This window comes from Pleurodeles waltl, chromosome 9, assembly GCF_031143425.1.
Source record: "Pleurodeles waltl isolate 20211129_DDA chromosome 9, aPleWal1.hap1.20221129, whole genome shotgun sequence".
NCBI lineage: Eukaryota > Metazoa > Chordata > Amphibia > Caudata > Salamandridae > Pleurodeles > Pleurodeles waltl.
In genome coordinates, this window is record NC_090448.1 from 614,525,028 (window position 1) to 614,539,907 (window position 14,880).

Below are 14,880 nucleotides of genomic sequence, written 5' to 3' on the forward strand. Positions count from 1 at the left end.
ATCTAATGGATTCATAGACCCCACAAGGCCATAAGGACCGACGCCTCACCTCTGATGCCGCATCACCTCCCCTGCAACCATAAAAACCAACACCTCACCTCTACTGTTTCACAGTAAGGAACGGGTGCCTAGCCTGCTGGTGGCAGTAAGGAACAGACGCCACACCAGTTCCAGAGACGGCTCACTTCCCCAACTCCATGCAACGTCTTTGATTCCTCATTGTTTTCAAAGGTACTGTGCCTGGGGTCCGTGCGACTCCGTGACTGGCCCGCACTCCCTCACGAATGGCATCGGACTGTTAAGAACCACTTAAGACGTCATGATAGCCCCAGTTGGAGCTATTATGTTTCTAAGCGCTTTACTGAGATTTAATCTTTAAAAATATGTATCTTTGCTTGTGTGTGTTGGATTTTTGTCGTTTTGGTCTTGTTTTACTCATATAAATATTTGCTATGTTTATAAACTGGGGGTGCAGTACTTTTGTGGTGTCTTCACTGCCACTGTGTTACTGTTTGTGTGTGTGTGTGTGTGTGTGTGTGCACAAATATTTTACACATTGCCTTTGAGATAAGCGTGACTGCTCGTGCAAGCTATCAAGGGAGTGAGCAGGGGTTATCTAAGCTGTGTGACTCCTTTGCCCTGAGTAGAGTGAGGGTCCCTACTTGGACAGGGTGTAAACCACTGCCAACTAGAGACCCCATTACTAACACTAAGGCATTTAGGTATTTAACCTCAGTGGTGTGAGTAATGTACCTTCTCAAAGTGTAGAACCCAGATGACAGCAATCCTTGGTATGCCATGTTTTGTTGAATTTCGTGAACTGCTGGTTATATATTTGCTGCACTGAGCTTTTAAAGCATGTCACTGCTCTTCTTTTGCACTGTAATAAAATATTATAACTGTAATAAGAAGGAAAAGTGAAACTGATAAAAAAAAAACACAATAGTGGTGCATTAGCGCTGCAATGTTGCCATTTCCTATCCATTACCATATACTATCTTGAGTTTGACTCAGTATGCGTCGTTGCACAAGCCATATTTTATGATTTCAAGGAAGTGATAAATCAATGAGATTACAGTTTTGTAAAACTATCAGTGTACATGTTAGAGGCCTATTTTCATACTACGCTAATATGGACAGAATCTGCAATCACGTATCTCAACATGGATTACTGTACAAACTGGAGGAGTTCCTTTGTGATCTCATAGTCTAATAGAGAATGTATGTCTGGTGATATTGGTATTCACAGCACACATTACGTTTGTCAGTATATTGTTGAAATACCAAATGGAATGTGATGCTTAGCTCAGTACAAAATAAATAGAGATGCTGAAACCAGAAATTAATTGAGGGCCTTGTTAGCAAGGACTGCTAATTAGTTCTTTATGAGCTCTACCATAAGGTAGATGGCAGAGGTGAGAGATGTAATTGCAGTTTCTGTTACTCAAGGTGAGAACATTTCTAGGTGGGGCTTGTTATTTTGTCTGTCCCTGATTACTGCTTCATAAAGGCTGAGGCCAGACAGAGAACTCATGCTTTACTGTGCCTTTGTTTTGAATGGATCCGCTTGGAACCAGCATCATTCCTACTTGCTGTGACAGCAATCAACTGGCACAGAGGAACAGCCAAAGAGAGAAATCTGATTCAGAACCAAGTCAAAGCAGGTCAGAAATCTTAAGACAGTGGATCCACATCCTCTGTCTAGAAAATGTGTGAAAAAAGTGGACTCCAAACCCATAACATTTTGTTCTAGTTCCAAGTTCATGACCAAGAAAGGGAGTGCTCCGTAGAGTACTCGAAGGGCTGTAGTGTGACCAGCGCTCTGTGTCTGCATTATAGCTACTCTGTCAGAGGTGAGGGGATATCACCTGAAGTCTGCACTTTCTTTTCGAAGAGGAGACGGTCTGCGGAGAGCTTAGATGCCAGCCTACTGAAAGGGTGAAAAAAGTGTCATAGGCCCTTCAAAGAGAAGCCCACCACACCAATACAGAAAGCAAGTAACTATGGGAGAGAGTAGCCAGGAGCGACCGATGTGCGATGGGGTTCCCCTCTCTGTCTTAGCGGTCCCTGTTGTGAATTGCATCAAGGCTTCCAAAAAGTACCAAGCTTCATGTGTGACTTACTATCCAACCAATATTGGAGAGACTGGTGTTGCCTCTGTCAAAACAATTAGTCATCAGAGTGGGAGCCCCGTACGGCTCGGAAGTCACACCTGCCAACCCAGAGACCCGTTTACATCTGATCTAGGGAGGATGCAATTGAAAACAGCAAGAGACACTATTTGAGCTACTGTGTCAAAATTTCATCAAGTACAGACCACAGAGAAACAATAGGGCCTAAAACTGTGAGACCGATATCTGCAAAACAAAAGTAAGACTTATCGAGTCAAAGCAGAAAGGCGAAAGCTAATTTTACTACAATAAGCTTAAACTCTGTTTCGTAAAATTGTATTAGGGCATCCACATCTCAATATCATCTTCTATATTTTTGCACATTTAACACTCGTACAAAAATCTACATTCATAGTGTGACGAAGAAAGTAATGTGGATATCCTCACCTTCAGCCAGAAAAAAATAAAAGTTTTGAATAAACAGCAGTGGAATATTCTTTAGCGAGTGAACTCATTATTCCACTGATAGAGAGACAAGTTTTAACCTGGAGGAAAATCGAACTTCTTGGCAAGCATAAGTTAAAGATTTCGGCTCAGAAAGATAAATGAGCCCAATAGGGAGCTCTATGCATGAGACTTATTTCTCAAGACACTGAAGGGATTGGCCGGGCTCATAGCCTCCAGTAAGCCAATCATTAAAACGGCAGGGTGAGTGTGGTGAAATAACAAACACAATATGAATTTAAATAAAAATAGGGTCTCGCATGAAATAACGGCATGCCTACTGGTAAGAGTGATTTTATTTAGAGTCTGTAAAAGGATAAGCATATGTTAAGTAAATAAACTGAATATTTTTATTATGGATAATGTGATTAGAATTTGGAATACTGATGTGTTCCCATCATCCTTAAAATACAGGAGAAATAGATGTACTTCTGTAACCCCCATAATTACAACATAGGCATGACAAAAAAGTGTCCTATTTGGAGTTTGGTGTGGACACAGAGTGATAAAAGCATGAACAGTTAGGATGAAAAAAGGAGACTTCATATGCATTGACTGTACACGAAGTAATAGTTATTGATATCTACTGTAAACTACAAAGTAGAATATTTCTCCGTTTTTTTAATATTTTTTTTTTTTTTATTTTTTTTATTATATTCAGTGTGTATGTAAGAAACCACTGAAATGCCACTTCAACAGTTTTGGGGATTTTCTTGTCTATCTTGTATTAATTGTTATGGTGCAAAATGAAATGAGTAATGGGCCGTGTAATACTGTAATTGTTGTGTGCACTGAATATTATTGATTTTCTGAAAAATGTTATGGATTTAATGTAAACAAATATGAATGAGTTAAAATAAGTGAGTGTTAAACTAAATGAGCAATTACATTTATATATTTATTAGCGAATTTATTATATGGTTTCTGATATACTAGGATGGTTAACAAGGAATTAAATCATAGGTGAACAATGCAGATTTAAATAATAAGCACAGGTCGTGTCAGTGGGGAAGTTTTATGTTTGGTGTTACAAGCCTGTCCCCTTTGTGTATGAGGGGATGCTCCCTGTTTTTTTACTTGATATTGTTACATATGGGAAAATGGGTCTGGAGTTTGTGGGGCACGTCTGCTAGTGCAGGGGTGCCCTCACACACAGGTACTTGCACCATGCCCTCTGGGCTGAGAGGGCTTACCATAGGGGATGACTTACAGTGACCTGGTGCAGTGACCTGTAGTGACAAAACAGGTGCATGCACCCGTTTCACGCAGTCTGCAATGGCAGGCCTGCAGAACCCTTTTCCATGGGCTCCCTCTGGGTGGCAGAATAACTGCTGCAGCCCATAGGGATCCCCTGGTGCCCCAATGCCCTGGGTACCTAGGTACCAAATGTCAGGGACTTACATGGGGGGACCAGTATGCCAACTGTGGGGAGAAAAAGATATAGTTACCAAGTTAGTAGAGAGAGCATAATCACTGGGGTCCTGGTTAGCAGCATCCCAGTGAACACAGTCAAATACACTGACACACAGGCCAAAAAGTGGGGGAGACCATGCTAGAAAGAGGTTACTTTCCTACAGATACTTCTTTTTATAGGTTTTTATCCAAAGGATAGACTCATATTTAAGAGGTGTGCTTGCTAATGGTCTAACTTGAGTTCTTAAAGGTTGTTGTTTCTATTTAAGATCTCTTCTGTACCAAATATTATTCTTTTTTATGTGTTGTGCTCCTTATACCACAATACCTCACAGGCAATAAAGATAGAAAAATCTTTGCTCACTTAATCACCGAACCCATCATGATCCTGCCTAAGATATCAAGGGACATAGGGCCAGCTTGCATGCCCTTCCTTTTCATAAATCCTTCTTCGATCTTCAAATTTGATTTTATTATTTCATTTGTGCCATTTCTGTCAAATTTCCAGCAGCATTTTGAACTTTCACTATTCTACAGGAAAGTTTAAAGAGGATCGCTTGTGGAAAGAAATTGCTTTCCAGACTTGTGTCTATAACAGAGTCAGGAATCAGCATGAACAGAGGTGGAAGAGCAAAACATAATCCAAGATTGCTATCTACTGGTGGAAATGAGAGTGCATTTGCAAAGGTATGTCTGACAGTATGTTTTTATAATGGATTTTCATTTACTCTTGCAATAATTCCAGAATTATACTGCCTTCAAGATCATATCCTTGTCTTACTTGTAACCAAACAATACTTGTATTCCTTTGGCAGTCAATTTCATCTAAATGTCCATCCCATCGTAAGAACCCATCATGTTTAATTTAAAGTCACTATCATTAATCATGCTCATGTGACAATTCATTGGTTTAATTGATTCTAACACTGTAGAGAACTGGCACCATTATGTCCCGTCCAGGTCTCGATAATAAACTCTTACACGACACTGGGGCATTGAATGAACTGAACAGCCTTGTCTTCTATAGATGTTGTCCCACAAACTGATAAACCCCTGGCAGAAGGGCCATACATTTTGGAATGTTTAGCAAACCCCTGCAACTCAGCAGAAGGTAACTTGAACTACCTGGGAGTTTTAGTATTCCAGATAATCAATAAAATGTTGAAAGTGATGCAGTCCTGCAACATTCCAGGACAATATCTTATGGTGCTTGCTACAGAATTTGGAAATCGTCCTCAGCAAGAACCTATGTATTTTTTTGCCAAAGCTGTAATCCAATGGCATAGTGAAGCACCCACTTTACCAGCTTAAGTCGGGATGCCACTGGAGAAAAAAAAATGTTTTATGGCCCTTTCTTCCTTAGATCTTTGGCAAGCTGTGCATCAAGAATAATTACCATGGCAAAGCTGTGGGATGAGGGCCAGAGAGTGCCAAAAAAACCAATAGGTGACTGACAGACAGAGATTGTTTTAAATGGTAAAGACAAAATAAGTGAAAGTCAAATAGAGCAGATGGAAAACCTCATAAAATAAAAATGGAATTAAAGAGAGACATAAAAAGAAAGGTACAAACAAAGATAGTAAATAAATACGATGAAGCATGGAAAAAGGGACAGCAAGAAAAAAGATACAAGGAACACATTACTAAAATGAAAACTGGAACAAGGGAAATAAATATGGAGAGCAGGAACATAGATTGGAACAATGGAAAAAAGAAATGGGAGATGGAGGAGGGGTGGAAGGAAAGAAAAAACAACAAATGAAGTAACAGAAAAACTAAAAAAGGTTGGAATGAAGGGGAAATGGAAACAAAAGAATAGTAAGGAGAAAGGAAGGAAAAAGAATTGAAAGAATAATGGAAAGAAAATTAAACAGGAACAGAAAAAAGGACAGAAAGGAAAAAAGAATGATAGATGGAAGAAACGAAGGATGGACGAACAGAAAGAAAAATAGAGCGAGGACTAAAATGAAAATGGAAAGAATAAAAGAAAGAACAATAGTAAGCCGCAAGGAAGGATGGACAGAACGGAGCACACAATAAAAAAGAAAAAACGAAAGTAAGAAGATAGAGTGAAAGAACGAAAAAAAGTAAATAGAAGGTAAATGCAGTTTTTGACCAAACTCCTTTAAAAACATGCTAAAAAATGCATTAGTATCAACAATTATTTGCAAATTTTCCTTGGGTGAATAGTTCTCACTGACATTCATAGCAAAATTTGGCGTCACTAATTTTGCTCTGATATTTGATATAATAGTGCTCAAAGTGGGGGGTATTTTATTTTCTTGGCTACTCTCTTGCTGTTACCATCCAACACAATATTTCATTGCTTATGATGGACCAATGTCATGAGTTGCTGCTCGCGGCTGATTAAATCACAAGGGATTTGCAGCTCAGTGGCCGAGCAGTTAATGTGGCTGTAACTACATATTGCTCCCCTTAAAGCCGCTGTCAATTTTTCTACCGTTTCTCGCCTATCTGTACCACAGCGGCAGTCAACCCAGTAGTGGGGCACGGTGTTTCAATAACACGTTCCCAGGCATAAAAGGTACTAAACAGTTACATACCATATCCACAATTTCAATGGTAGCCCAGATTACTACTGTTTATTATCCAGTAGAGCTTGCACCTACTATAACTACATCCCTATTTGATGTACCAGTTCTCCATCTTATTGCGACAAGTAAATTATATTCCCTCTAATTATTGTCACATGGGCTTTTAGAGCTGTACTCGGCCATGAAGAATAATTTACTCCTTTGCTCCCAATATAAAACACCATCCTCTTCTGAGCTACTTCTCTGAATAGATTCTCTGAATACTCTAGAGGACTTTCCTTAATGTTTGCAAGACAAGGTATTTGTTGCTCGTGAAACAGACACTATGACTACTACATTCTACGTTAACAAGTGTCATACCATACACTGTCCTACTAGACTGTGAAGATAAATCCTTTTCTTTGGAATGTGAGTGGCCTTCATTTGTGTAGCCTCATTGTCTCCGCTGCTAACTGACGATATAAAGCGGCTGGGCACCTGAATACTGGGACAGGAGTTTAAGTATGAACCAGCAAAGTTCGTGGACGTTTGAACACCAGAGTGAGAGGTGGCTGAATCTACGTCCGTTTCCTCAAAATATACTACTCTGTGATTTCTACTTTAGTATTGCCCTTAACATTGTTGTCATTGAAGAGGGAAATAATGTAGATGATGCTGTATTACGTTTATTACCACCTGACAAAACCTGAATAAAAGTAGACTATATTTTTCAATTTTCTAGCTTTGCCTGCCGCTTCTTGTTTTCTCTTGACGGTGAATCTACACTGCCCTGTTTGCTTGAAGTTGCATATTACCACTTGCCTTGGACATCTTCCCAATAAATGTTTGTGTTAAAGTTGGTGACTAACTCAGTGGATGAATGATTTGCCCAATTATGGACCTGACAAGGCCATTTCAATAAAAATAAGTTTACTAGGGAAATTTGAAACTGATTAAAAATTATGATGTGCCTGAAAGTTTTTCTCATGGCCCCTTGGGATACTGTCCTTTCCTTGGCCGCTGTCTTCTAATTTATAAAAATATATAATCCATCCCTCAATGATTGCAATATTGATGGCAAAAAACATACTTTCTCAAAAACGGGGTGGGGGTGGTTGTAGGGGGTAGAGACATTTTTATATTTAAAAAAAAGAATATTTATCAAACAGTTTGAAAAATCTATTGATTTCGCTGTCAATGACGGAGACACCGATGTCAGGGATTGTGATAGGTTAACAGGTCCAGTTAAAGTTTTAGCTAGTCAGACTGCCAATTTAGGGCTTTCATTGCTGCAACTAGGGATTTATTAAACTGACTCAAACTGTTTATTTTAGCCGCTTGAATTTTACGATTCCTTTTTTTAGAGTCTTCCTGATTCATCAATTCATCCTAGCTCCCCACTGAGAATTCACAGTAGTTTCCTGATGTATTAGTCTCCACAACTAACTGTTTCACCTTGGAATCAAGTATATTAAAACCAGATGTATCCATAATTAAGTCTAAAGAATCTTGCACTTGGCAGTCAATAACAGGACTGTGTAGCAATTAATGATATAACTTCATCCCCTACCTAACATGAGCAGATCATTCACATCCGATAACTGGTGAATTCATTCACGTGTTGTCGTCAAGGGTCAAGTAGGTCACAAACAGTCTGATCAGCACAGAATATTTTACTACTACTGACATGCTTCTCATTCGTAGGCTGGGAACTAACCTCAAATATTCCAATAACAATACCAGTTTCAGAAAATAAAGAGTTAAAGAATGAAGTTATTTTGGCTATTTCTACATTGCTGGAAACGGACTGAAAGTATGGCCAGCCGATACGGATTCCTCCATTCTTTTCTTAAAGCTACTCATTTTTTTATAAATACACAGTGGATTCTGGCAATACGTTTTCCTTTTCTTAGTAAATTAAGCTCATAAAAAGAAGCCAGTTTCAATAACCAAATGAAAGACTGGATAAAGGGACTAAGAACAGCACCAAGCTGACAGACCGGAAGATGGACGGGATTTAAGTGCACAAAAGTCCAAGCAAGATACAAATATACCTTTCTCACCTGTTACAGGTATGACACCAACTTGCTCACCTTACCCTTGCGATACAAATAACGAGCACTTGAATGGGGAACTGACCCCACACTCAGCCTACAGTGCCTCGCCAACCGTGAACTGGCAGAAAATTCACCAGCAGTCGGGAGTTAGATGATAGGATGCTGACAGAGTGCCAAAAACTGAAGCAGAAGTGAAGAGGCAGAGAGGAGGGCCATGAGTATGACACGCACCTAAAAAGTACTTGGTAGAGACTTCTGGGTTCACAAAACTAAAGTGTGCTCATAACAATTCTCATATTCGATTTCGTGTGTTCATTTGTTTGCAAATACATTCATGGATTCATTGTTCTCCCTCCACAAGGGGTACAGGGAGCCTGGGTTTTGACGTCTCTTCCCAAAATGGAACTCTTTTTGAAATAGGGCTGTTTTTTCTTACTTTATGAAGAAATGAGGACTGTGGGGAAGCGCATGCTCAAATCTGTTGAGGCGCTGTTATACCTGGCATCTTTTGGCGTGTTTCCCCTGTCTTTTTGCTTTCTGACGTCCTGTTTTTGTGACTTCGTTTTTGCCTGTGTGTTGTTTCTGTGCATTTTATCACTGCTGACCAGTGCTAAAAGTGTAAGTGCTCCCTCTCTAAAGTGTGCTATTGATTGATATTTCCATGACTGGCTTATTTGATTTACTAGTAAGGCCCTAGTACTGTGTACTTGTATGCCCACAGCCTATAAATCAAATGCTATTAGTGCGCCTTCAGCACTGGTTGTGCCCACCACACAAGTAGCCTTCCAAAGGTGTCTCAGACTCACGACTGTGCAATGTCTGTGCGTGCAGTTCTAAACTCCCATGTCGACCTGGCAAGTGCACCCACTTGCCAGGCTTAGCCCTTCCCTTTTATTGCATATAAGTCATCCCTAAGGTAGCCCTATGGGCAGGGTGCAGTGTATTTAGAAAGGCAGGACATGTAGTAGTGTGTTTTTACATGTCCTGATAGTGAAATATTGTGCATTTTGAAAGGCCATCTCTTCCATAGGTTAACAAGAGGTCTGCCTTGAAACATCTTTCAAGTACAGATTCCCATGGGAAGACGATAGGAAGTTGGAGTTTGGGATCTCTGAACTCACAATTGAAAAATACATCTTTTAGTGAAGATGGTTTGAAACTGCAACTTTTAGAAAGTGGTCATTTTTTTGCTTAACCATTCTGTGCCCGCCTCTGGAATCCACGTATGTGTAGCTGACAGAAGGGCCTCCTGCATACACTCTGGACAGTCACGCAAAAGGAGCTTAGGTGTGCATTGCATATCTTGAAGGGCCCTTTCAAGGCTAGACTGGTGGGAGGAGCTGACACTAGCACCTGAATATGGCTGGACCAGTCCTGCACAAAGAAGTCTCCCCCTCTTGGAGAGTGTCTGGGACAGAGCAGGAAAAAAGCCGATCTTGTGAGGAGGAATTCTTTTCTTTGAAGTTTGCCTCCTTCAAAGGCCAGGACTAGTATAAGGAGTGGGGCACGGACCCCGGAACTTTAGAACTTTTTTGGACTGTCAAAAAGAAGAACTGGAGAAGTTGTCAGGAGGGACTTCCACTATACTGCATGCTTTTCTGTATTGGCATCCTGCTTGCTGCTTCTCTCTTGGGTAGAGAAAGGACTGGACTGAACTTTCTGAAACTTATTGCCAGAGTTTCTCCTAGGTCATGAAGTAGAGTTTGGCTCCTGTTGGGAGTCTCAGGAACATGAAAACTTCAAGTTTATCTGCCAACTGCACTGGGAACTGTGTGCTTTGTGCTGCAACAGAAGAAAAACACCTACACCGCAGCCAACAACACCGCTGCCTGCACGTGACGTGACGGCACTACATCAAGCATCACCCTATTTCATACAACAGCCCTGGTCTCACCGGCGCCAGACTCTGTGCTTGAGCCACTGCTTGAACTGTGAACTGTAGGCATCGCACATCACATCATCTCGCTTTACTACAGTCCCGGATTCACAGGCGACGATGCTCCACGCTGACATCAACAATGCTGCCTGCACCGTGGCCTTTGGACACTGCTCATGGGGTACACAAAGCATAGTCCCATCCCACACCGAAACCCTAGTCCACCGACATCAGTGCCATCGACTCCAGCCTCATCAACTGACGCCGCTGGCTGCAGCTCAACCTATGGGCAGCACACAAGGCAGTGACCCACTGCGCATCACAACCTTTGGTCTACCAATGACAGTGCTTCAGCAATGACGCTGCCCACACCGCGACCTGTAGACACCACACATCACACCGCCCTGCTTCACACCGCAGCCCTGACCTCACTGACGCCGCCAGATGCCGTCACGGAGCCGCTGCCTGAACCATGGCCTACAGCACTGCATGTCACATCATCCCACTTCACATCGCAGGCCCAATGCCAGCGTGCCTAACTTCACCCTCACAGAGTTTGATCTGCAACGTGTGTGACTTCAAGGGCTCGACAACTCCTGCACCAATCTCCAGAACCAACGCCAGAGACGCCACAACTTTGGATCTCATCACGAGGACCGCGACGCCTTGCATTTTCAAGGTACTGTTTGCGGGTCTCCCCAACACCGTAGCTGACCCGCCACCTTGCAGCCGGTCTGAATTGTTCTAATTGTTGCTCACGACGCTGTGATAGCCCAGTCAGAGCTATCAACTTCAAGGAACTATATTTTAAGCTAACTCTTACAAAATGTGTTCCTTTATTACTGTACGTTGAATTTTCCTCATTTTGGTCTTGTTTCACACAGTTAAATAATGTCTATTTTTCTAACACTGGTGCAGTGTCATTTTGTAGTATTCTCACTGTATCACTGTTTGTTATGTACAAACGTTTCACACATTGCCTTTGAGATAAGCCTGTCTGCTCGAGCCAAGCTACCAAAGGGGTGAGCAGGGGTTATTATAGGTGTGTAACTCCCTTATTCTCACTAGAAGAAAGGTTCGCTACAAGGACAGGGTGCAAGCCATTCCCAACTAGAGACTCCCATTTCTAAAAGGCGCCATTTCTTGGTGCTCTTTTATAAGGTAGAAAATATTGAGGGTATTCATTTATCCCTGCATTTCAAACTATGCACTAAGCCAAATGGCAACCTAATATGAAAATCAGGTACATACAGAAATATATAACATTAAACATATACACAAAATACTCTTCTGTTTCAGCATATATGAGAAAAAGTACATTTACATTACATTGAGAATGTTCTATGGTTTAGTCTCACTGGGATTCAGATGTAAATATTCTATAGATCCAAGAAGCCCAGGAAAAGTCTTTGGACTCTTAACTTATTTTCAATTTGGTTTGCCTGTTTTTTTTATTTAAAGGTAAGTCCGGAGATTTAAGCAAACTGGTATTATTTTGTCTGGTTGTTTATTTCTTCACAAACCACACAACTGAATAACATTTTACACGTTACTTAGAAGCGATATATCACTCAAAATATAGTTAAATGGGTGCTGATCATAGCTGAATAACTTGAGATACATAATGGGAAAAATATATTTTATAGCAGGAAATATATGGAGCGGTTCCCAAAACAGTAAAAGGTGAGCAATACTCTAAGAATGAGGTGCTGAAACTATTGCTGAAGAAGGATCAAGTGGATGTCAGACATCTCTTCTAAGCCTGGTAGTAGACTTGGTGATTTTGAAATTTAATGAGGGCTTTGAATAACTGAATACCATTAACTTGGTCATAATTACACTGGTTATTAACACCAATTGTAAATGGTAGAGATGTGGTATGTAGCAACATGTAAAGGAAGTTGTTACTATTGAATCACAGACAAGGAGTGGGCATATATATGTCTGAAACCACAGCGTTTAACTGTATATTTACATGTATAAACTACTACAGTGATAGGATCTACACTAGGTGTATTATACCCAAAGGTAACCAAGATTACTGTTCCTTGGCACGTTGGAGTAGTGTGGAAGAAGTGGTGAGGCAGAAGCTGATTTAATGCATCTGGCTGGCATTTCCAGGAGTTCACTGATCAAACAACAAGAGTTTACAATCTTAGAAACGTATTGATTATGCTAGTAGGAATGGCTATACCCCTTACCCAGATATATACAAGATTCATTGGGGCAGTACCAGTGATAGTCAAATGGAATAAAAGCAATGCACTTTATATAAGGCACAGTACTGACAGTAAATGATTGACTGCTAGAGTTCACCAAAAGTAATACGCAGTAAAATGCAACACACAAAGTAAAAAAGCAATAGATAGCTGGGTATAAGTAGAGCATACTTGCTCTGCTGTGGCAAAAGAGTAATAGACGTTTTAAAAATAAAACAAGTGGCCTACAAATTAGTTAGTGATACTATATTAAGTACAAAATACGTAAACAATTAAAAGAAAGTCTAAAGGAGTATTCTGGTGGTGACAAAGAATCCAAATTTGAAAAAATTGAAACTGTAATCAAATCAACTGGGAACTACATGGCTGAAACCAAAACAAAAAGAAATATGCACCCAATTCATAACTTTTGGAAAGTGGGAAATATTTACATGTCTGTTCGAGACACACTTTAAAGCAACGTGATTTCTGAGGCTGCTGTTGAAATAAAACTGTTGCTATGGACATCACCTGCACCCACTCGTTGAAGGCATTGAGCAGCATGAAAGGATCTCCATGATTACTCTCCAAGTCTTTTCTAGCAGTACTGCAGTCTGGGTTGTTCTGTGCACTTCGTAGAAATGGTGACTGAACACTTAGAGCAGCTGCGATAGTGAGCACCGGCTCTACTAGACTGAAGAGTGAGCCCAGAATCAGCATCTTTCCTGCAAAGAAAAACAGGTTAATAGGGAAAGAAAGGAAATGATTGCTGTAAAACATAATGGAAGATATATAAAACTGAATGATTTCTTTTCGGTTATATCAATTTCTTTAACATTCTGTCCATATCACTTTCTGTGTGTTCTTACTCTCATAATGAGCAATATTACATCACTTCAATTAGAAAGACGTATGTCTGGGGGCTAAGTTGTTGACTTCGGAACCTGGATAATCGGGTTCCAATCCCTGCTTTGACACTTTATCATTTTTTTATCATCTTCTTTATTCTTTCACTCAATTAAAACTCTAAAAATATCATAATTAAAACCATGATAATATTGCAATTATAACAACATCTTAAGAGTGGGGATAAGTTAGGTTAAATGCGCATGTGTGTTGTCACTAGAGTGATTTTCATTTTGTTTTTATCAAATCATTTAAAATAAAAGTGGAAGGTAATGTAATTATGAAGATGTGTAATGTAATTGTGCATTGGAAAATGTGTTAAGCCACAACGTGTTGTACACAGTCTCGAATCGTCTTCTACCCACTCCTCTTCCAATTAATGTGCAGTGCTCCTTTGCTTTGCTCTAAAACTAGATTTGCATGATATGAACAGCAAAATCCACATTTATGACATTACTTTCTACTTAATTACAATGGAGGGTCCATAGGGGTTTAAGGAATACTCCAGATCTTCATGTGCAGGTTTTTCTCTGATATATTTTAGGGTAAAAGTGAATATGGCTGTGCAGGCAATGATTTTGAAATCTGCTTTCTCTAATCTGTATTTCTCATTTTATGGAATTTTCAACTTTCTGTTAATACCAATTGGTTAGATACTACCTGCAGTAGCATAAGCAGCTTGTTGAAACCATAAATTTCAACAAAAGGTACACACCATTTTGCATATGATTTAGTCCCATCTCACTGAGTCATGCTGCATTACTTATATCAAATAGTATAACTTTTATTTTGAACATTCGTCATTTTTTTGTTCTTTTATTTATATTGCTTAAAGCTTACATTCTATGGACTGTGTTTTTTTCTCTGCCACTGTGTTATTCCATTAGGTTGTTAAAGAGTTATCAGAATTTCTACATGTGGCTTGGTTATATTCAGAAGTAAATGAGGTTTGGGAAGAGGTGCTAGTCAAACTGCATTATGTTTCAGTGACGAACTGCACTACATATCACACAATGGTTGTATGACTGATGCAAGATGGATGACGGACTCTAACAGAGCTCTGCCACGATGCCCAATTTATTCACTTGCAGGCACTGCATCGGACACTGAAGGGCAGTGGATTGTGGCAGTCACACTTGGGAATCCCTGCGGAGCCCAGCGGCAAGAGAAGGGGACAGGGGCTTTGCGCAAAAGAGACAAACGTGCTACTGGCGCGCACAAGAGGCCGCGGCAGATGAGATAAACAGGCCGCGTAAGAGCAGGGAGGTGGAAGCGACACTG

At 40.3% G+C, this 14,880-nt stretch overlaps 1 protein-coding gene across 4 annotated transcripts in view; it reads right to left on the minus strand.

Annotated features, from left to right (window-relative positions):
• Window positions 1-14,880, minus strand: part of DHX34 (DExH-box helicase 34) — a 387,340-nt gene that overhangs the window by 238,124 nt on the left and 134,336 nt on the right. For 3 of the 4 annotated variants that reach the window (XM_069207613.1, XM_069207612.1, XM_069207615.1), the window contains exon 8: window positions 13,225-13,418. The exons of the other annotated variant lie outside the window; for it this stretch is intronic. In XM_069207613.1, the coding sequence (XP_069063714.1) occupies window positions 13,225-13,418 (194 nt within the window). The remainder of the gene's footprint in view (window positions 1-13,224; window positions 13,419-14,880) is intronic. 4 annotated transcript variants of the gene reach the window in all.